The 23,792-nt window shown below is 40.2% G+C and overlaps 1 protein-coding gene across 2 annotated transcripts; it reads right to left on the bottom strand.

Annotated features, from left to right (window-relative positions):
• Window positions 1-89: 89 nt before the first annotated feature.
• LOC127062695 (insulin receptor-like) lies at window positions 90-23,614 on the bottom strand. 2 transcript variants are annotated; one of them, XM_050991351.1, is made up of 6 exons: window positions 22,327-23,614; window positions 10,848-11,466; window positions 10,344-10,764; window positions 9,634-9,965; window positions 9,368-9,533; window positions 90-9,261 (listed from the first exon to the last, which is right to left on the bottom strand). In XM_050991351.1, the coding sequence occupies exons 2-6, from the start codon at window positions 11,087-11,089 to the stop codon at window positions 6,247-6,249; spliced, it is 4,176 nt and encodes a 1,391-aa protein (XP_050847308.1). In that variant the 5' UTR covers window positions 11,090-11,466; window positions 22,327-23,614; the 3' UTR covers window positions 90-6,246. The 2 variants fall into 2 exon arrangements, with proteins under 2 accessions (XP_050847308.1, XP_050847307.1); XM_050991350.1 differs by lacking the exon at window positions 22,327-23,614 and having other exon boundaries at window positions 10,848-11,559.
• Window positions 23,615-23,792: the final 178 nt, after the last annotated feature.

Raw genomic sequence — 23,792 nt, 5'->3', positions numbered from 1 at the left:
GAATGTTTGATAAGTTGCACACGCGCTTATTTTCTCATCCACAATCGGACGAAAGTACGAAATTGTTTATATTATATTTTCTTTCTTTCTCTCTCTCTCTCTCTCTCTCTCTGTATTCAATTTCACTCTCGCACACTCTTCCTTTGCTTATTCATACATGGTATACAATAATAACTTACGGGTCTCGGAGGTATATATAAATAATTTTTATCTAATTTACAATAGTGTTTTATAGTTTTCTGTCTTGGAAGACACGGTATGGCAGGATTTTTTTGATTAGGAATAATACACGCACGCACGCAATACGTATACGCACACATACATACATTTTCTCTGCTGCAAGTCTACATTTAAACATTTTCTACTATATCACGAATTACAATTTTCTTTTTTTTTCTTTTTCTTTTTATATTTATAACAATTTCTTTTCTATCGTTTTTTCTTTTTTTTTCCGCATATATATCGTGAATGTGTTCGTCCATTTGAAGCAACAATGCTTTTACGTATACATATGTGTGTATATATATATATATACACACACGTAGAAAATACATGGGAAACGCTTTTTCTCTTTCCTTTCAAGGAGAAAAAATGATGCATTCGTGATATGGAAAGCTAATTAAAATAATTAAAATAATAACAAACTTCCTCTGCGAGTATTATTGAACGTAATAGTAGTAACGATAGAAAAAAAAAGATGACGAATCTTTAATTATTTATAAATTTTGTTCGTAAAAAAAAAAAAAGTAACATTCTACACGAAAAATTTGAAGGATTAAAGATTAGCTTACTTATATTAGAAAATTAACGATAAACGTATACGAAAAATGCGAGGATCAATGTTCGATTGTTTTATTGCAAATCGAGACACATTTTTTAGTGTTAGGATTTATTTGTCTTGCAATTTTTGCAATTTTAAAGAGGAAAAGGGAAAAAGATATGACAGTCGATGATAAACGTCGAATGTTAATTTTTTTTTCTTTTTTGTAAAATCACCAAAAACGTGTCTCGCTGCGTAATGCATATTGCAAATGTTACGCCATATTTGTTTTTTTTTTGCGATGTTGTTATCGACATTCTAACGAGGAAAAATAAAAAGACAAAAACGTATATATAATCGTTTTGAAACACGCGATACGACGTTTCAGTTGCATAAGCAGAGAATCCATAACGTGTAATACGAATGACAAATAGTGTAAAAATACGTTTCAAATGGTCAATGATAATTAATAATTATTAGCCTAATCGTGCGCGTACATGCATATAATATTATACTTATGATCTTTTTGTAACATTATTTGGTACCACGGAAAAAAGAGAAACAGAAAAGAAAGGAAAAGAAAAGAAAAGAAAAAAAGAAAAGAAATTAGAAAAGAATTAATTTTGGAAAAGATTTTGAACAATCGAAATCGGATTATATAGTCGGACTATATAATTTTACCTGCCGGTACATTATACCTTCCTTTATATGAATAATTGATGAAAATATATTTAGAGAAAAAAGAAGAAAAAACAAAGAAGAGAAAGAAATTAATAATTTAAACGAAGACGAGAGACTTCCTTATCCTATATATATGTATATATATATATGTGTGTGTGTGTGTGTGTATGTATATATATTCTTAATCGATTGATTAATTTTTAACTTAAAAACTAAGTCTTCAGTCATCAGTACGTCGTTCTAAACGATTATGATACTTTTTTTTTAATCCTAGGGATTTCTTTTTTCTTTTGTCCTTAAAACTGTTATTTTAAATATACATCGATACGATCGATATGTCAAATATAAGTAAATTTTCGATCGTATTGTTTGTGTTAAACGTGAAAATAAGAATGCCTATATTATTATAAATATTATGCAAAAGTAAGGATCCAGTTCTCTTAACGCAATATAATAGTAACATGGCTTTCATCGCGTTCGATGATCGATACGTTTTAATCTAAATGTTGTTAAATCAATGCAAGTAGAACTCGTCTAAAAGCTGTACAAAAAAAAATAATAATCATAAAAAATAATAATAAGAGAACGTTATTTCGATAAGTTCACGCAACACGTGCAGTACTGCAATTCAATAAATATTTGTTAAATTATCTGTGTAGTAATAGTAATAATGGTAGTAATAGTAATAGTAGTAGTAATAGTAGTAGTAGTAGTAGTACTAGTAGTAGTAGTAGTAGTAGTAGTAATAGTAATAGTAGTAGTGGTAGTAATAATAATAATTATAGTAATAATCACGACACGACACAACGACGAGGATAATATAATAACAATGAGAATAATAATAATAATAATGATAATAATAATAATAATAATAATAATAATAATAATAAAAATAAATGATATTAATATTGATCTCTTCTCTTATACAAACAAGCTTAATTTATATATTTAATTTAATGTCGAGTAAGTGTTTAAGTATTAGACCTACATAAGTATTTTATAATAGGATGGATACGTTTTGTTTATTCTGACTCGATCTGAAAATCGTTTGAAATTCGTTAAGTGTTTATTAAGTTATATATATATATATATACATATATATTATAGTATATGTATAGTATATATACTATATATATACGTACATATACATATGTGTATATATAAATATATATATCCTTACATATACACACGAGGAGATATCTCGATCGATACGTAACGACGATCGTCACCGTTATGACAATTTGCAAAATAGCTGACTGTAAATCTAAATCTTGGCGATGCACAGGAATGCCAACTAAATAAACAGTACTACTCTCTTATTGTCTGGCTATTTGCTATTAAATAATATCTTTTATTAATCCTACGAAACTATATTTTGTTGGAAACGAATGGGAAAAAAAGAAATAATAATAATAATAATAATAATAATAATAGAAATAATAGTAAAAATAATAGTAATAATAAAAATGCTTAACAATTGTTACTTTACTATTTCAAATAATCAAACGCGACCTGATGATATTTTCTACATTGTTTTTATTCTCTTCCTCCCTCTTCGTTTTATACTAGTTCGCTCTAATATTCTCCTTTTTCTTATATTTTCCAACGTGAAATATTATATATTTTTTTTTGAGCGGGTTTGTGACCTCTCGTATAGGATTTCTCTATCACTTTTCGTGCTTTTGAAAACTTTGCCTAGTCTCATGATTCGCGAACGAACGAACAAAGAATGTTGCATGGCGGTTGGCCAACGCGATATCCTTGAAAATCTTATACGTCTCGTCGTGATTCACGAGGCTAAATCCTTTAGTTTTTTTTTCTCTTCTTCCTTCTCTTCATTCTCCTCCTCTACATCCCTCCTCCCTCCCTCTTTTATAAAATCTATCCGATTACAATCGTAGCGCTTTAATAAAAGAAGTAGAAGTAGATATAGATCGTTCGGATATCAATCGATGGAAAAATTTATTTATTTAAAATGCATTGCGAAATAAAAATCCCGATTTACGATTCGTTTTTCGTTTTGTTTATAGTTTAGTTTATAATTTAATTTAGTTTAATATAATTTTTATTAGATTTCTCTTCGCTCTTGTTATATCGCGCAAATGACTAGCTGTATATGTGATTGTTTCTTTTAAATGGTTTAATTCGATTTCTAATGACTTCTTTGGTCGCAGCATTACGACTTATTAATTCGGTATTGATGCTACATATCCTAAAAGGAATATTAGATTATTATCGAATGGTCTCCTTGATGTAGAAATATTCTTTATACGCTTAGGGTGTGTGTGTGTGTGTGTGTGTGTGTGTGTGTGTAGGTGTGTGTGTATAGACACATTGATGATAGAAAAGAGAACAAAATGAGAGAAACATTGGATACATGTTGTTCTGAAATTCGAAGAAAAAACTTCTCGAAAAAAGAAAATAAAAAGGAGGAAATAAAACGAAAAAAAAAAGGTTAACTGAACCGTTCGAAAAATTCGTCGCAAATTTGTTGATTTCAAAAATTCGAATGCAATGCTCGAATATACGATAATTATACATCGTAATGAAATGAAAATAAAAATGAAAATGAAAAAGAAAAAAGAAAAAAGAACGAAAAAGATTCGACATATTTTCTAAACAATCCAATGTTTGGTATAAAAAAAAGAAAAAAGAAAAAAAAAATAGGTAAATAGGCAAGAATGTAATGCGATCGTTAAATTTTAGATCTAAGCTCTTGCTAAATTAGGCAAGATACGTACTTTCATTTTCATAATTTATACGCAACGGATTAATCTTACCGCAAATTTACTTCTCTATCTTTTTTTTTATAATAAGTATATATGTACGTACGTGTGTATGTATGTATGTATGTATGTATGTATGTATTTATTTATGTACATGCAAAAAAGCGATCGCGAATGATCGTTTCTTGAAAACAAAATTTTAGTAACGTCTATCAAGAATACGTATGGGCGTTTCAACGATTAAGCAAATCGTTCGTTCGTTACGTAAATTTCCTGAAAAACGCGATAAGAAAACGATGAATAAGTAAAAGCATTCTTTTTCTTTAATACGATTTCTCAAAGTTAGAAATCCATTGTGTAACTCGACCGACAATTTTTAACGACCTTAACGGACTTTAATAACTCGTTCTTTCTAAATTTTATGGGCGTTCCTTTTTTTTTTTTCTTTTTTTTTTTATTCCTTTTTAATTTTTTTTTTTAATTTTAATTTTTATATCTTTTTTTTAATTTTTTTTTTCTTTTCTCTTTGGCACGCCCCTCGATATATGTTTTCCTTTCGCGATCGCGATTGTAATCTATCGAGCTATCGATATATTGCTATTTGCGATTTAAATTAAAACGAAATTGCTCTGGATATTGCTTGATGAAATTTCAATTTGGTTGATTCGTGCGGGATTGTAAGCTATTACTTTCGTTTGTTAAATTCTTTCTCTCTTTTTCTCTTTCATACAGACTTATACACACGCAACATTCATTCTCTTTTCTCTCTCTCTCTTTCTTCTTCTTTCTATCTTCTTTTTAATCATTTATTGCTGTGAGCTATTGATACGGTGATGTAAAAAAATACGTAGAAGTCCTACATGGAATACTATCGTGCAACGATTTTTGATTAGATCATCCACTTTGCTCGTTCATTCGAGTTTTCTTTTCGTATACTTAGTATTAGAGACTATGAATTTGAATATCGTCGAATACGACGAAATTTAACGAACAATGACAAATTTGTTTTGTGCTCGCAATATTTGAATCCTTAAATTTCTCATTATTATTCGGCTATTACTCGGTTCTATGATATCTATATGATTATTGCAACGATCACGGACTACTTATTGCAATGATTATTATATATATATGTATATATGTACTAGTATACATATACATATACATATACATATACATATATACACACATATATATACATGTATACATACATATATATATGTATGTATGTATCTATGTACATACGTATATATGTATATGGGAAATCGTCTTTTTCTACTTCAGACAAAATCATCTACGATTCGCATCGGTCGCTTAGTGCATTTAGTTGAATTGTTAGTGCGGCTATATATATTTATTGTATGTACTATATATAGAATTTCCAAACTACGAATTAACGTATCTCGTATAGAAGGGTATATATGCGAGAAGGAACTCTGTGGTAAAACTTGACGATATTTCGAATAAAATACTCTGTCTTCAAGTTCTAGAAAATCGCTAAGCTAATTATAAGCTCTCTTTTTGCTTTCTAGGAATGAACGATATCGAAAGGCTTCGAGCTTTTGATAATGCTAGAGGAAAGTGAAACGCGGGTAAGGGTGAATCGATCTTAAATTACCTTTTAGATCGGTGTCCATGAACCGTGACTTCCATAGATAGACGAATAGGCGATATGCTTTATAACTAAAGTAGTAAGTATTAAATTAATTGTCCTATTAAGTCTTTCGTCGTTTCGAGACGAGATTAGAAAAGGATCGCGTCTGGTCCCGCCGAGGAAGAGAACGGAAATAATCATCCGACTTAAACGATCGTACTTACCTGCGTGTCTTTTATTATTTATAATATTTATCCCTTTGTTTGTTTGTTGTTTTCTTTCATTTTCCTCTTAGCCCTCCTATCATTGCCCTGAGTGTATGTTTGTACGTTATTATTTACGTTTTTTTCCCATATTGATACTACGCGCGAGACCAAACGGCAACACACGATGACTCTCTCTCTATATATATATATATGTGTGTGTGTGTGTGTGTGTATATACTCTACCTTCGATGAAGCGACGCGAATCTAACGAAAGAAATTTCATCGATCGAGAGGAACTTCCTCCATATTGGTAACGTTACCGAAGTGTTGAAAGCCATTCTTGAATATGCGTCCTCGACTGGTGCCGGCCTTCGTCTGATCGAGAAGCGTCACGTTGTCCTCGAATTCTCGAACCCATCGAGCGGTCTCGTTGCCCCAATGAAAACGTATCGGTGCGGCGTGATGATAGACCTTCTTGATGCCAAGACTGCGTATCTCGACACCCTCCTCGGAGTGATAAAAGGATTTCTCACAAAAGTCCTGACCGAGAAAAGGTTCCAATTCCGCGACGATCTCCATGAACGTTGGACGATCGTTCGGTCGCCACTTGAAACACTTCTCCATGATCTTTTGAATGTTTTCCGGACAGTTTCTTGGTATACCGAGGGAGCCCTTGTGCAAAACGTAATTCAATACCTCCTCGTTGGAAAAACCTTGATACGGTATTTCGGCGAGCGTTAATATCTCGTAGAGAACCACACCGAACGACCAGACGTCCGAGTCGGACGTGAAGACGCCGTCCGAAAGATTCTCCGGCGCCATCCATCTTATCGGCAAAAGTCCCTTCTTACCGATCTTGTAATAATCGGTCTCGTATATGTCCCTGGCCATGCCAAAGTCTCCGATCTTGCAAACCAAATCCTTGGAGACCATGCAATTCCTGGCAGCCAAGTCACGATGAACGAATTTCTTCGACTCCAAATAAGCCATGCCATCCGCTATCTCGGCCGCCATTCTTATTATTCTCGATGCGTTCGGTACGAAATGCGTGTCTCGTATACGGCGCAAATAGGTCTTCAAATCTCCGTTCTCCATTAGCTCCATTACGACGAACGGCGGATTTCCAATGCTAACGACACCTAATAATTTAATTACGTGAAAGGTAGAGAAATTTTTCATGACCGAGGCCTCGTTCAAGAACTCGTTCTTCTCGCGCTCGCTGGCCGTCTCGGAGATGGTCTTTATCGCTACGTCGATGCTGTTATCCAAACGACCGCGACACACCATTCCGAAATTACCAAGACCAAGCTCTTCCAATATCTCGACGCTCTCTCTAGGTACCTCCCAACTGTCGATGATGTACTTTGTCTCTATGTAATCAGGATTTACGCTGGCTATCAATCTCTCCTGCTTCTTCTTCTTCTGACGATTTCTAAGATAAATATATCCGATTATAATGAAAACGGTAAAGAAGCCAAAGATCAGCAAAGATATTAATACTATGGGGTTATCGTTGAGGAGTCCGACGGAAAAATAAATCGTCTCGGAGAAGTTACCGTCTCCGGCTAAGGAGGTCGAACGTACTCGGAGACTGTAATGACCTGGACTCAAGTTCTTAATGTCGTGAGTCTTGCGTTCTTCGCCGCGTCCTACGTACGGTATGCACTCCGTACTTTTCTTCGCGTCCTTTACGTCTAAATTCGTATATTCTACCGTATAGCTCAGAGTGAGGGCATTGGGATTTCTAACGGTATCCCAAGAAACCTCGACGATCGAATTATTGGCGATGTGAGTTTTGACGTTGCCAACGTCGTCGGCCTTCTCGCGTTTCCTCGTTCGAGCGTTGGTGTATTGCACGGACGAGCACATCTGTAGGTCCTCCCGAAGTTTGACTCCGCAGGCAGCAACGGAGATGGTGTACAAAGAGAAGTGTCGCAGATTCTTCAAACGAAATGCATTTTCCTTGGCGCTGACGTTGTAGACGAAAGTTTCGTCGTCGACACTCGACGGATCGTTTTCCAATCTGTGCACGGACTCGTTCATCGAGTTGTATCTGTTGAAGACGCAATAATTTTTCCAACCGGCAGAAACGTGACTTATCCCGAGATTTTGGTTGCAGAGTATCTCGAACTTCTTCGACGTCGGCGCTTTTGTAGACTCGTCTTTGGAACAGCAGGAGGACGGGCCAACGATCGGTATTTTAGCAGTAACTTCCTGTACTTCCTCCAGCTCGGGTTCACTGATCAGACCGTAGTTGCAGTAATCTCTGGAGGAAAGAAATTCGGCGTCGTCCGGTCTCAAGAAACCGGATATCATGTAGTAACCGATAGGACCGTTTGGTTGCTCCGGTGGATTCCACTTTACCACGATCTCGGTATCGCTTATCGAACTAGAAACAACGTCGGTCGGCATAGAAGGTATGTCACTCTTCGTTCTGAAAAATATGATCTCCGACTGACCCACGGGACTACTGCGGGATTTCGAAAAACTTTCGTTTCTCGTCGTGAACGTTTTCACGTAAACGGCATATTTCGTGTACGGCTTTAGGCCCGAAATGTGCTTCGATACCGTCTGCAGGAGCGACGTATTACCGTTCGGTATGTCCACGTCAACGATCTGCCACGTGTTATTACCGCAGGCGTTGGCTTCGTAAGTGATGTTCTCGTTCTCGGTCTCTATGTAACTCAAGAGATAGCTCAACAATTGCTGTTCCTCGGGCGGCTTGTAACTGTCCCAAATCAGATTTACGTAACTCGAGCCTTTTTCCTTAACCGTGATGTTTATGTTGACGACATCGCACGCTACCTTCTCCCCGTTGGATTCCGGTTGCACCTCGAGATTGCTGAAGTCCCTTATACCCACCATTTGGCCAAGTTCTTCGATCTTGGACATGCAAAGCTTCGGATTGTAATGAAAGAACAGTCTGCCGTTCTGTATGACGATCTTCTGGTTCGGCGGAAAGAGGTTGGAGAGATTCGGATTGTCCAATACGATCAAACTCGCGTTGTTTATGTCCAATTTCTCGCCCTTGATGACCTTGAGTTTTTTGAAGAAGCCCAACGACGTGATCGGGAAGGAGTGAGTCACTTTGACGTATTCGGTAATCTCCTCGATCAGACCGAAAGCTTCGGTCAGTTCTTGCATGATGTTTGGATTACCGTTTCTTATTTGGAATTCCAAAGCTCCGTTCACCACGGTCGTTCCTCGAAATACTTGGGCGTCCGAGATGTGCCTTATGATCGCGCTCTTTCCTATCTTACGGCATCGGTCCTTGCAAACTCGACAGGTTATCATCTAGGAGAAAACGGAGAAATTTTGTTTTTACCGATATGATCATTATCATCGGGGACTTGGAAGAGACGCACGCAGTCGGCTCGGTTATCGTATCGAAAATCCATACCTTGTTCTCGTCGATGTGATCCTCGTAACCCTCGGGACACTGCGTGAGGCACGAACCATTGAAGGGTCGCCATTTTTGTTCGTCCTCGATTTTCGATATTTTCCGCAAGTGATTAATTTTTAGACATTCGTCTTTCGTTATGCATCGCCTTGATATATATGCGTATCTGAAAAGACGCGAGGATGACGTATCCGTTTACTCGACGATCGCGGATAGACGCAACGCGCATCGTAGGTCAACGAGGTGTACCCTGGAACGTGACTTACAAATGATCCGGACAGTTCTCGACGCACTTCCCTTCGTGCCGATAGTGTTTACAGACGTAGCAATCGCTCTCCGTTTTACCGTAGCATTCCCCAAGGCACTGATGGTGACACTTCGTTTTGTTCGTTACTTGACAATGTTGGGCCGTCCAACAAAACCCGTCGGGACATTGCGAACAACTCGGGCACGAACTTTCGTTGCTGTTGTCCTTGATAAAATTGTCCCCGGCCGTAACGATAGCGGTCCAATTTAGCGTATTGGTGTAGCACAAGGCTGGATTTTTCTCGATCCTTACCCCACCCCTCGAGATTTTCGTCAGTTTCCTCAAGCCGATCTACGGAGAGAAGTTCGAGGGAAACGTTAGAGAGACAACTGTCTTGCCCGGTCGGAGACCGTAACGCCGATTAATTCAATTAACCGATTAACGTCACTTGACCCGTCGATTAACCGATACTCTTGAGCAAATTGGAGCAAACCTTCGAACCGGCAAAGTCAGCTTCGCTTTGGCGTGGGAATGACGATCGCGATTGATCTCGTACGACAAGGATGACTACTTATTACTTACTGACTCATCGTACCACGACGAGACATTTTACTCGAGCGAGCTAGAGAGCCTAATGCGACCTTGCGGTAAACTATCCGTGAACGTTATCAATCATAAGCAGTTGAGAATCTAACGGTTAACGGAATGAGAAAAATTCTGCAATCTCACCTCCTGCAGGTTTTGCATCTCGTATACCATAAATGCATAATCTGTAAGCAGTATATTTCCCCTGATGGTCTCGAGATTCGGGAAGAGATTGTTCAGGCTCTTCAATCCGTAAACCCGATAGAGTAGGAGATAACCGGTGATCTCTCGTAGCTTCGGAAAGGTACGGTTTTGAAAGTCAGCCTCGGTATTGTTCTCGATCAGGACGATCTGTAGGAAGCCCTCGATCACGTGACAATTTTCGAGTATATCAAAGTTGTAAACATTGTTCCTAATGTCGATGCTCTGACATATACCATCGCCTATCGTTACGTTTTTCGTTCTTCGACTGTTCTCACGTATCTCCTCGCTAGATTTCCCCCGTGATTTCGACGAGTGCGAGGAATATTGATAGTTTTTGCTCGAACCGGCGGTGTCAACCGGCCTGAAATCGATTCGATCTTCGATTGACATTCGATCGGAGAAAAATATCTGTCAAAATATCGTTAATCTATAAATAGGGGATACCTGTTAGAATCGATGGCCCTGCTCCTCCTAGAAAGGGTGAACTCGTGTTCATTCTCAAAGAGTTCACCGAATCTACTTGTCCTCCTGGCTGCGTCGTAATCTGGCTCGTACTTGCCCTTGGCTGTCTTGTCTCGATGCTTGCTCCGAGCCACCGACGTCGTCGACCACCTCTCTTGTCGTTGGCACGTTGCCAAAGGCGCCAGGACACAGAGTAGCACTAGCACCAGCTTCATCCTTCTCATCTTCTTGTCTCATGGACACCAGTCTACTGCTGCTGCTGCTGCTGCTGCTGCTGCTGCTGCTGCTGCTTCTTTTGCTTCTGCTGGCTCCACGATTCTCTCTATCTCTCGTGAACACCGTTTCTTGCTTCTTCCCCTCCTCTCTCTCTCTCTCTGTACACGCACATACACAGACGCGCGCGCGCGCGCGCATATACACACACAAACATACACAACACTTTCAACTTTGCTTTGCTCTCCTTCCTTCTCTCCTCTCGAGCGTCCTCCTCCTCTTCCTCCTCCTCCTCCTCCTCCTCCTCCTCCTCCTCCTCCTCCTATCGTCGCGGACAACTAATCGTTCTCTCGCTGGAAGGTGTCTATCTACTTCCACCGGTGCAACTCTATTCCGATAGAACGACAGAGATCTCGTCAGCAACATCCAAATTCCTTTATGAATTTGGATTACCTCTTTCTCCCTCCCTCCCGCCCTCCCTCTCCCCCCTCTCTCTCTCTCTTTCTCCCTCCTCCTCTTCTTGGCACCTTTTTCCGGACACCGACACAATGTGGAACTTCTTCGATATTCCACAATTTCTAATCGTACTCGAGTGCACTTAGAGAAGCTTCTTGTTGAAGATGAAGTACTTTTTCGACCCCATTATCCCTGCCTAACGACTTATTCGTCTGAAAAGAGGAAAAAAAACAAGAGAACTGATGTGCTTCCTTTCGTCTTGAATATCGGACACGTTATCGTTAGCAAACGAACAGGTTCGCACTTGAAAACACGTAAATAATTTCTTTAATGAAGTGTCCGATAGCTCAGCGGTAGTCGATGCAAAGTAATAAAATAGTTTAGCACCCGTGGATTAATCTTTCACGAGCATTATAACATAATTTATTATACATCATTTCCTGGTAACTCGCCGTATCGTTAATTGCTCTCGAAATGAGCTTCGGTGAAAGTTGGGTATGAATGAAGGCCGAACGATCGTGAATGTTTATCGAGTACGCCTGTGTATAAAATCTTTGATCAATTTCGTTACAGAAAGGAACGTATACGCGAGTATTCGAATGCAATTTGAAATTGAATTACTTTTTTCAACGCAACGCGAGAGCCCACACAAGTCGCAAGGTGTCGGAGCATCGTGTTCGTCGTGTAAACTAATAACAATAAGAATAACGCGCGACAACGACAATAATAAATATTATTATCAAGAAAAAGCGACGAAAGTGACTCGAGAGGAGAGTAACGTTCTTCGCGCGAGATAAATGGATTGAATTTACGATAGCGATCCTCCTAAGAGTCCCTCGTAACGTTTAACATCGTAGAAAATGATGACGTATATACGCGTCCCTTGTAATACGAAGCTGAGCTAGACGTCGAAAGTACGAGAGATAGTAAAATCCTAACTGTGTCTGGATGGGTATAAACCGACTAATGCTAATCTTCTTGCGAATGCGAATCGCAAGTTGTACGAAGCATCTAAGGGGAATGTTATTTTTAGTAATCGTAAAGACCGACTCCTCTCGAACTATTGCTTCTTTCTCGATCGATCGTAAACGAGTTTGAAGGATTATCAGATTATAGAAAGCAACGAGTACAAACGCATTGACATAGGATAAGTTGGATCGAACGGAGAGCCTCGAGCCTGGGGTCCGATACACGAGTTCGTCACGTGGATCGATTAGACTGCCTCGTATCTAACGATCTTATCCCGATTTTTTAACCTATCTCGTTGATCTACCGGATTTATGACTCTGTATACAGATATCGGTTAAAATCGCGATGCAAATATGCCGATGATTCACGTTACAGTAATCATCGAAAAGTAAAAAACCGATTTTACTAGATCTTTGTCGATCGGTCGAAGCGAATACATGGGCGCCTCCTAAATTTAAAAGAAAAAATTGCCGATATTGGCATACTTACTATTCTCTATGGTATATGATTAATGGACTCGGAATAGATGGGTATCGAGACGCAAGTTAGCGTTCTAACGCGATCCTTTACGAGAAGCAGTTATCTCGCTGGAGGGTAAAAGTCCGCGAGGAAGCACGCACGTTGCCTCTTTTATCCGAAAGTGAAATCATCGCGAACTTAAACGTTATTTAACTTAAACGCGAACGCGTACGCACACGCGAAAAACGAAGAATAAGAATCTCGAAGAATGCACCCATTCATTATTTCTCGAACGATAGATAATGATAACGGACGGATAAGTGATGGATTTAGGGGCTCGTGCCCACGAGCGAGACCTCGCGTATTATATCGCACTATATCAACCGAAACTATGGGGTCATTCGATATTAACCATTAGAGGTTCAAATTGATTGTCTCTCCCCCTCTCTCTCTTTCCGATCATTGATGTATTCATTAATATAGATGGTAAATTTCATTCGCTAGAAATGAAATTTTCTCAAGCTGGACGTTACTTGTCGAAATGTATTCTGGAACAACGTAACATAACGTGTTATATACACATGACCAGCCAAAAGAAAGAGCTCTTTGCGATGGACTTTCCATTCGCTCGATTTCACGCTTTCTATCGGAGCACGAATTAACGATTTAGCCGAGAGTAATCCAGCGATAGACTGGGTACGACGAGAGCAGCAACTTCCGCCAAGTTTATTCAAAAGGCTTCCGAGTAATCGAAGCCTCTTTGCGTTCTACGTCAACGCACGTGAAGATACGCGAATTCGATACGGGAGTGGATCGAGAACCGAATCGAATTTTTATATAGAGTAGATAATATCTGATACGGGGAAGTAATTTTTTTTCTGTTTCTTTTTCCTTTTTTGCCTTTTCGTTTTTCTTCTTTTTCAGTAGGGAAAAGATCCTCTAGTCTGGTACAAAAATTGAAAGAGGAAGGGAGAGGGAAGGAGGGGGCGAAACGTCGATTAAAAAAGAAAAAAATGAATATTACAAGGCGCGATTCGCGTGCGTTCGATACACGAACGATTGAACGCTTTCGAACGGACGTGACGTTTCGTACGCGATACCAGCTCAACTCAAATGTTTGCTTTTTCGTTTGACTTCCTCGTTTTATTTGAAAAACGAATCGAACGAATAGAAAACTTTTTCACCTGCGAAACGGAGAGTTTAACGATCGCATCGACCGTAATTGACTTTGAATTATAAAACGAGGTCAAAATCGAAAAATTTACAGGGCGATAAACGAAACTGTGGTATGATCAAATAATCGTCTATTTTGTACACGTATTTACCTACATAACGATGTAAACTACAGACGTATATTCGAAGAAATATATCGAAACGATATCGCGTACGATCACATTTGAACTTGATCAGCAAATTAACGTTTTTAAACGACTCGCGAGGTATTGAAAACTATGCATATGTATATAACTTACACATCTAACGTCACTCGCTTCGTCGATAGCACGAGGTCAATGACGATGACACGTGCAAGTTTTTTTTTTCGCATTAAACGCGTCGTCGCTTCCGGTTTCGGCTTTTACGAAAATTCGCGATAGATACAGACGATCTAGAAAAGAGATTCTCTTCCTTCTCTCTCTCTCTCTCTCTCTCTCCTCTTTTTTCGCGCTCTCTTTATGTGCTCTATGCCTTGCATTAGCATGCACATATGTATGTACATATATAATTACATGTAAGTACACTTTTTTTAGCTCATTTCGTAATTTAATCGCACCGTAAATGTCAACTTACATAGCTATACGCTTATCTCTTCATACGCTTCCTAGCTTAGGCGACACCACTAAGCGAAAATATTAAAATGTCACAAAAAATGCTCCCTCACTGGCTCCGCTCGAATATATTTTCATTCTAGTAATAACTACTTATATTCTAGTAATAGCTACTGTATTTTGCTCGTTCTTATTTATATAAAAAAAGGCCAGCAAGAAACCAACAAAAAAATAGAAAAAAAAAAAAAAGAGAAAAGATACACGTGCAACAATGTTGGCGTAGTTGATTGCTCAATGACAGCTTGCAAATGATTAATCATTCCGCGTTATTTGCAACCCAGGCGCAACCTTCGTTGCTAACTTGTATCGAGTTCGCTTTTTTACTTTTCTCTTTTCTTTCTCTTTTCTTTTTCTTTTTCTTTTTCCTACCCTTTCCTTTCTTCCTTTTAAATGTAACGACTATATGTGAAAGACGATGCGAGAAGAAATGATCGTCACGTGCCTGTTCGTGTATCGAATATACAATACCGAATAGCCGATCCTTGCGACGAAGACACAGATCAATTCGAGCGATAATTTTAATCGGGTTCGTTGTACCTTTTCGTTTTATAAATAAAACGAAATTGCGTTAGTCATCGAAGAAACAAAGTTTCTAACTTGGTCTATCGTGCATATTGCATTTATCTCTCCGTCTATCTATCTATCCATCTATCTATCTATCCGTTTCTTATCTAATTATTTAATGGAAAAGTTAGAAACAGAAACGAGGACTGAGCCTTTCAATCTTTAACTCGAAGTTTTGTCCAAATTACTCGAATATATATACCTGACTTTGTTCGTCTCAAATCGTTTTTAAAAAGTTCTCGTTTTCAACACAAGACGAGTGATCGTCGTCCTCGTCGTTGTAATCGTCGCTCGCAACGCGACAATTTTCTTGTCAAATAGCCAAGGAAAAACGTTCCCCTTTTCCGAGGTTTCTTTTAAACACACGAAAATATACTCCTTGGTAACACTTATCTTACACTTACACTTATCTCCAACGCAGTCATTTTTTTCTTCGATGCTATCGTTTTCGTTTCCTATTTTTTTTTTTTTTTTTTTTTACAATATACTCGCGAACTTGTTATATGGGCCATAGCTCGAGCGTAGACGTAATAGTTTACAAATATATCACGCGTTAAAACGTAACCGACCTTTAAACATATTTTACGCTTCTTCAGACTGAAAAGACTGACAAAGGCTGTGGGATTTTATTTTCGGGTATCTCTCTTTTCGCGAAGATACGAACGTGTGCAAAAACTGTGAGGAAATATTTCCAGGAAAGCACGTCTGCAATTTTCGAAATCGCAAACCGTCTCATCATCCTCGCCCACGCACGATCCTTCCAAACATCCGCGAAGCGTTTGACGTCCTGTCGTTTCACGAGCTACCTTTTATCGTTCTTCCTCTTTCTCCTTTTCCTTCTTCGACGAGCTCGAATAATATCACTTTTTAGATAAAACGACCGATAAGAGAGAGAGAGAGAGAGAGAGAGAGAGAGAGAGAGAGGGAGAGAGAAACCAATCGAATCTCATTAAATCGCAGGAAAATATTCGTCAATTTTCATTTTTCTCGCTCGACCGAGCAAAAAATCGAAACGATTCGATACCTGTGCGAAACTAAAGGAAAGAAACGATGATAAAGGAACCGCGAAAATACATCACAGATTGGACGACGAGAAGAAGACTGCATTTTCTCTCGTCGAAATGTTTAAGAGGATTGATATTGCGACGCGTACGTACTCGAAAGATGAAAGGGAAAACGCCGAGGAGGCTGTCGTTAACGAGAACGACAACAGCAAGCTGCGTTCGTTCTTAAAATAAAATAGGTGCAAGGAACAGAGAAAATGGATCCGGCAGACAAGCCCCGGAGAAGTTTAAGCGTCACGCGCTGCTTCAGTTTTATTATACATCTGTCACACCGCGGAATCGGCAAATACTACGAAAAATCTTCATAAAACCTTCACCTTGACGGAGTAAAGTAATTTTAAAATAACGAGCGTGTTCGACGAGTAAGAGGCAATAAAACAGACAGATTTTACTCGATCCAATCGACTTCGATAAATTACGAGAAGGATGATGACTACGACGACGACGACGACCACGACGACGGTAGTAACAGTAATAATAATAATAATAACAATAATAATAACAATAATAATAATCATAATAAATACATATTCCGATGGACGTTGGTAATTACATACATCATGCTGAGTTTACTTACTCTACATTCTACGAATGGAAAGAACAAACGATCGATCGATTGATCAAATTGGCGGCAATTCGAATTAAATCGAGTTTACTCCCGTTCTATATACGTGTATGTATGTGATCGACGACGACGACGACGACGCCGCCGCCGCCGCCGTCACCTCCTCCGTTTCTCTTTCGATGTAGGTTTCTCTTCTCCTTCTCTACGTCGAAAACACGTTATTACTGGCCGTGTTTACACGAGAACGACGGACATGGAATGAGCGAGAAAAACGGGGGAGAGAGAGAGAGAGAATATACCGAAGCATTAACGTGGTATATTCGCAAATGGAGAGATCTCCTTCTCCTTCTTTTCTCCCTTTCTCTTATCTCGCATTACGCAACACGACCATTCTTTTATTATCTCGTTTATTTTTTTTCCTCTACCTTCGAACCAATCCAACTGAGACAGTAGTCCGACGAGTATATCATACTGGTCCATTTACAAATTTCGATGAAAAATAAAAGAGATTGATGGATTGTTTTCAATCGAATTTATTCAAATTCAAAGCAGCCTTCGGATAATATTTTCCTTTTTTTTTTGCTTCTTCTTTTTTTAAACCGTCACACGATTTTCTAACGAGCGAGAGTAGGAGATGAAAAGGGAGAGGGAGAAAGAGAAGAGCGTTCCAACGCGTCGACGACGACGTCGACGTCGACTATGACGACAGCGAGCAGTTTTCCGCGTAAACAACGGATATACATCGTGACTCCGCACGTGGCCTCGTTATAGCGACGGTTACGTCAGATTTTTGTTCTTCCCTTTTCTCTCTTTTTTCGTGGATACCTAAAAGATCGCCGTGGCTCGCGTCGTAAAGATCGTTAAACGATAATAATCCAACTATATAAACGACGTTTAAATTATCTACAGAAATTATCAAACTTTCCAAACGAGCCGATATTCTACCAATGGCACGCCTACTTAGAGCGATTTAAAAATGGCGTGCTTTCTAAGCGAAACCATCGGTACGGCTTGTATTTAAATTTTAAAACGACGATTTTACATACCGAATACTTCGAATCGTTATATCGACGTAATTACGCTCGTTAGTCATTCGAATTACGTCGTATTTGCGTGAGAAAATTTGATTGGGTGACGTCACTTGGGAGGTCACCATCGATCGCGAGACTAGTTTTATCGACTTTAAACTTCGTCAAGGATGCCGTCGGACTTTTTATACCAACTTCCTGCGGCACTGTATCGATCCTCCTTCGTTTCTACCTTCTCCGTCTCCTTCTCCTTCGCCTATCGTGTGCACACACACACACACACACGCGCGCGCGAGCATTCGCTCATTTGCATTTAAAATTAATGTTTAAAGGCCGGCGACCTGAACGGTGAGTAAACGATCAACGATCGATTCATATTCGATCGATTCATTGGAAACATCTCGCTCTCGTCGGAAATAAAAGTTTCTCTCTCTCTCTCTCTTTATAGAATCGGTCATTCTCACTCGTCACGTGCCAACGAAGAACATTATTTCAATAATCGAACTAACGGACGAGTCTCGTAATATCACTTAATCGTTAATTACATTTTCTCTCGGGCATTTTACGAGAATACTTTTTGACCACCTACGGACCTCGCCAAGTGAAACTACAAGCAACGTGAAACGAAATAAGAAACACTGCCGAGAGAGAGAGAGAGAAAGAGACACGCAACCGGTTCGCATATAACGACACGCAATATACTCCTCGAACATCCCTCAGGATATATTGCCCATTCCACAATGGCATCCTTCCTTCATTCGTCCATCGTGAAGAACAGAGCCGGCTAATAACCAAGACGGATTGTGGTTAATGAGAAAGAAACGTACCGTTTACTCACTCGGAAAGACGGAATATATTTTCTTTTAAGGAAAAGAATAAAAACGCGTCGACGTATAATAGGTATGTAGATAGAAAGACGAATGGACGGCCGGACGGACGTACGGATGGATGGATAGATGGACGGATAGATGGATGGATGGATGGATGGATGGATAAATAGATAGATTCTGACGCGACAGTCGTAAGCGACGAGCGTAGATTTTTGGCTGGAGGCCTTGGCGATACGGATGACGCATCGATAACAACCGATGTCCCACATAACTTTTAAGAACGCCAATTCTACTACTACTCGAATTTCGTGTGTTCGGCCAACGTACCAAAATACGTACGAGAAAGAGAGAGAGAGAGAGAGAAAGAGAGAAAACGAAGGTCGCGAGTAATTACGTTAATACGTTCGCTGCGAATTGACGCCAATTGGCGAAATTGTTTACATCGATTATATATACTTGTGACGCCATTTTTAACATTAATCTCAACTGTATCGAATGAATGAAAAAAAAAAGTTTATAAATAAATAAACACCTAACGAAACGTACATATATCTGTTTTCGATGACGCAGCGAATGCGTTAATAATGAGAGATCACGCGTTTTTCTCCAACGAAAACCTTGTCAATGAGATAAACGTACTACGCGTCGGGGATACCAATACGCGGAACAAAACAAACACATACACACGTGTATCTATAAACTAGCACGAAGAAAAGAAGCATCCGAGAGCGACGACGACGGACTACGATAACGATCTTCCGGAAGATTTGAAAAATGCTTTCGCAATGTATGTAAGTGCTTAGTAGTCGTTAGCGATTGTTTTTGTTAACGAGTTCAAAGGTTACATCGAAAGATATCTCCGCTGGATTTCGATCAGACGTAAATTTATCTTACGTACATGCACGTACGTGTACAAGCATGTTCGGGAAAAGAGAAACGAATACGTAATCGTTCCTACAATAGCGTTTTCATCGATCACTACGAGCGGAACAAGACGCTCTACGATTTATGTAACTGTTGCCTTCTCATAGAGTAAATTTTCTCTTCCTCTCGCTTTCTTCTCGAACGAGAAAAAATATGCGTTAGATCGCGTGCTCGTACGATGAATAAGCCTTGTTCCAAGTTGGCATCTCGTAGAAATAAAGAAAAAGAGGAGAGAGAGAGAGAGAGAGAGAAAAAAAGGCAAGTCGCGACGTAGAAAGGGAGCATTTCGTCGAAGGTTAAATCCTCCAGGGGAGAAAGAAATATAGATGAATAGTATGGATGTGTGTGTGTGACGCGCGCGCGTACGTACACATAAGCACACACGCCACATATATAAGAGAAAAAGAGAGAGAAAGGGAGACAGAAGCGATTTACAAGAGATCACGCGTCCCTCATTTACTTAGTTCCACCTTCGAACAGGTTGTCGCGCGCACACTTCGCGATGGAATGCGAGTTATTTCGAGTAGACAGAACAGACAGACAGACAGACAGACAGACAGAGACAGACAGAGAAAAACAGAGAGAGAGAGAGAGAGAGAGAGACAGAGAGAGAGAGAGAGGTATACGATCTTGCGCGCGTACCTTAACTCGTTCCCGTTGCCCCAAGATATCTGCATAATTGCGTTCCAAACGAGGGAAAGAAAAACCAAGATACAAGCGCGCGCGAGAAATATCTATAAATATAAATGTGTGTTAGACGATGTTTTTCTACATAGCGCCCGCGCGCACGTGTAAAAGAGAGAGAGAGAGAGAGAGAGAGAGCTTAATAAAATTAAAAGAAACGATGCGCGTATCGTACAAACTCATCAACTTTAATTATCTCTACTTTATTTCCCTTTAAAAAAATCTCTCTTTTACAACACGAACGTCCGTATTATCGATAAGGAAAAAAGGATGGGGAGAAAGATACATAGAAAGAGAGAGATAGCGGAACGGGAGTGAACGCGTAGCGCGTGCCTTTCGAAAGCTTTTCGGTCGATGTGTATACCCGTAGAAAGACGGAGAGAGAAGGAGGCGGAGAGGGGCGAAGAGAAAGGGAGGGGGAGAGAGAGAGAGAGAGAGAGAGAGAGAGAGAGAGAGAGAGAAAGGAAAGATGAATAGACAAGAGTGCACGTTACCCTACTTGAAAAAACGAGCTGCGTTCCAGCCGTTCGTCGATTCATATTTCTAACGATGCATAGACGATTACCGAAGGAAGGAAGTAAGGAAGGAAGGAAGGAAGGAAAAAAGAAGGAAGAGGGAGTGGCGAGAATGCTCGAGAAGCAAGAAGGGAGAGAGTCGGCCACAGTTCTTCTAGTAGATGGAAACTCAAAGCCTTCTTCTAGAATCTTACGGAGTAGCATATTGCAATGAATAGAATAATATAAAATAGAATAGGATGGAATAGAATAGAATAGAATAGAATAGAATAAGATAGGATAAGACAGAATAGAATAGAAAGAAAAGTAAGAGAAAAAGAAAAAAGAAAGGGATATACAAAAAAATACAAACGCAGTAATTCGGAGATTCAGAGAGAAAGAGAGGGAGAGAGAGAAACGAAGAAAGCGATAGGGAAGTCAAAAAGAGATAGGAAGAGTCGAGGGAGAAGGGGTGGCTTGGTTGAGGGTTGGGAGGGGGAAACGAACGGCCACGTTTCGTATTGCGTAGAAGCTTGAATGGATTACGTCACGCGTAGAGAGAGAGAGAGAGAGAGAGAGAGAGAAAGAAGCAGAGGGTAAAAGCGCACTCGGTGGACAACGCGCGTAAACGTTCGATGGCGGTGGCGACCACGGCGACGGCAGCTTGTTTACAGAAAGGCCATACTGATCTAAATGCCGTATACCTTCGCTAGGTTTCTCGGAACACGTTCCAAATGCCGCCATCGTCGCTGCTGCCACCTCCTCCTTCTTCTTCTCATAGTCCTGCCTACCGATATTCGTCCTCTTCTCTTCGTTCCTATCTTCCTTTCACGTATATATTATATACGCGTTCACGATAATATCCACTATTAGCAAACGAGTAGGTACGCGATTACGTTTTATAAACGCGGCGCGAGGTTTTCTTATTCTTTTCTTTTTATTTCCTCAAGGAAATACCAAAGTTGCGACGTCGGAAATTTTTTTCTTTGATATCGCGTGGCAAGTAAATACTACTTACTCGGTAGTCCCTTCCTTTTCGAACGTAGTCGTCTACGACGTAGTATTAGGTACGTACCCCCCTACGAGAGAAAACGATCGATCGCGTACTAACGTCGACGTTCTAACGCGCACTGCCCTGCTGTTCTTACGACGCAAAATTCAACAGACACAGACAGACAAACGGACAGAGAGAGAGAGAGAGAGAGAGAGAGAGAGAGAGAGAGAGAGAGAGAGAGAGAGAGAGAGAAAGCGAGCGTCTTTTTTACCACGTGCCTTTTACCACGTCGTACTTCCTCTCTCTTTCTCTCTCTCTCTCTCTCTCTAATATCGTCTTCTTTTCGCACTTTCTAATTATTAAAAATTATCAAAATCAATTATCGATTTACCTATCGTCATCTTCGTCAGCCTATACCGCTCCAGCTCGAACAACATCCTCGTCTTCGTCAGCCTCGTCCTCGCCGTCGTCGTCGTTGTCCTCGTCGTCGTCGTTGTTGCCACCGTTGTCGTCCTCGTCGTCGTCCTCGTCGTCGTTGTCGTCGTCGAAAACATGAGTACGCGAGGATGCGTCTGAATCGTATCTTCTGGAGGATGAATTTCCTGTCTTCTTTGCAGCAACATTCGCATCGAGCGGGAGCATTGTTAAACCCACGTGGTTGGGAGGGAACGCGTCGTGCGTCGAACACAACGCGAACGAGAGAATGAGTTGGCTCTATGTGTGCATCCGCGCGCGCGCGTGTGTCCGTGCATGCGTGTGTGCAAGCAGCGCGTAACACGTATTCGCACACACGTTCTTTCTTCTTTCTCTCGCTCGCTCGCTGTCTCGTACAAAGAGCGATACGAGAGGTAAGTTAAACTATAGGGAGAGGATGATGGAAATATACACTTGCACGCACATAGAGAGAGAGAGAGAGAGAGAAACAGAGAAAGACGAGCGAAGGAAGAAGCACTAAAGATCACGATATCGTCGACGATCATCGACCGACGTGAAAACTTTGTCGATCTATATGTGTATCTCTCTGTTACGAACGTCGCATATAGTTCTCGTCTGGCACTGTACGATCGGAAAAAGTGTCAGAGGGTGGGAAGGAGTTAGGTTCGGTCGGGTCGGGTCGGTCGGTCGGTCGGTTGGTTGGTTGGTTGGTCGGTTATGCGCGCGCGCGCGCGCACTCGCGCGCGACTAGCAAAGTATCCGAGGAGGAGAAGAAGGAAGCGACGTTGGTGGCGGCGCAAGAAGTGTCGTATATAGGATTATAATAGAATAGAACCACTTTCTCTTCCCTCTTCCAAATTTTCTTTATCTTCTTCTTCTTCCTTTTCTTCCTCGCAACGTTCCTCCTTTTTATCGTTGTACAAGGTATTACTATTATTGGCGTCGGAATTATTCGAACGAGTGACACATCGTCGCGAAACGTTGCGTGCCGACCAACGAGTCAGCTGGTACTGATCGTCGAACATGATCGGAAGCAGCGCGGCCGAAAGACCGACGCGATTCACACACGCGCGTACGCATGCACGCACTCGGAATCTCTCTCTCTCTCTCTCTATATATATATATATATACATATACATATATATATATCTATTTATTTGTGTATCTTCCTTTTTTTTGTTTTTACACGACACCATTAAAAACGTCGAGCGATGCGCGAACGATTCTTTCGAAGACGAGAGATCTGCGATACGTTCGACCGCAAACGTTCGCCGGGAGCCCTCGTGGCTCTCTCTCTCTCTCTCTCTCTCTCTCTCCGTCTCTCCGTTCCTCTCCCTCCCTCTTTCGTTCTCTTTCTCTCTCTTTCCTCTCATAGGAATTCGACGTACGCGCCGCCGTTCGTACGTAGCCCTTAACTAATTT

Source organism: Vespula vulgaris, chromosome 3 (genome assembly GCF_905475345.1).
Source record: "Vespula vulgaris chromosome 3, iyVesVulg1.1, whole genome shotgun sequence".
Taxonomy (NCBI): domain Eukaryota; kingdom Metazoa; phylum Arthropoda; class Insecta; order Hymenoptera; family Vespidae; genus Vespula; species Vespula vulgaris.
This window is presented reverse-complemented; position numbering and strand designations above follow the sequence as displayed.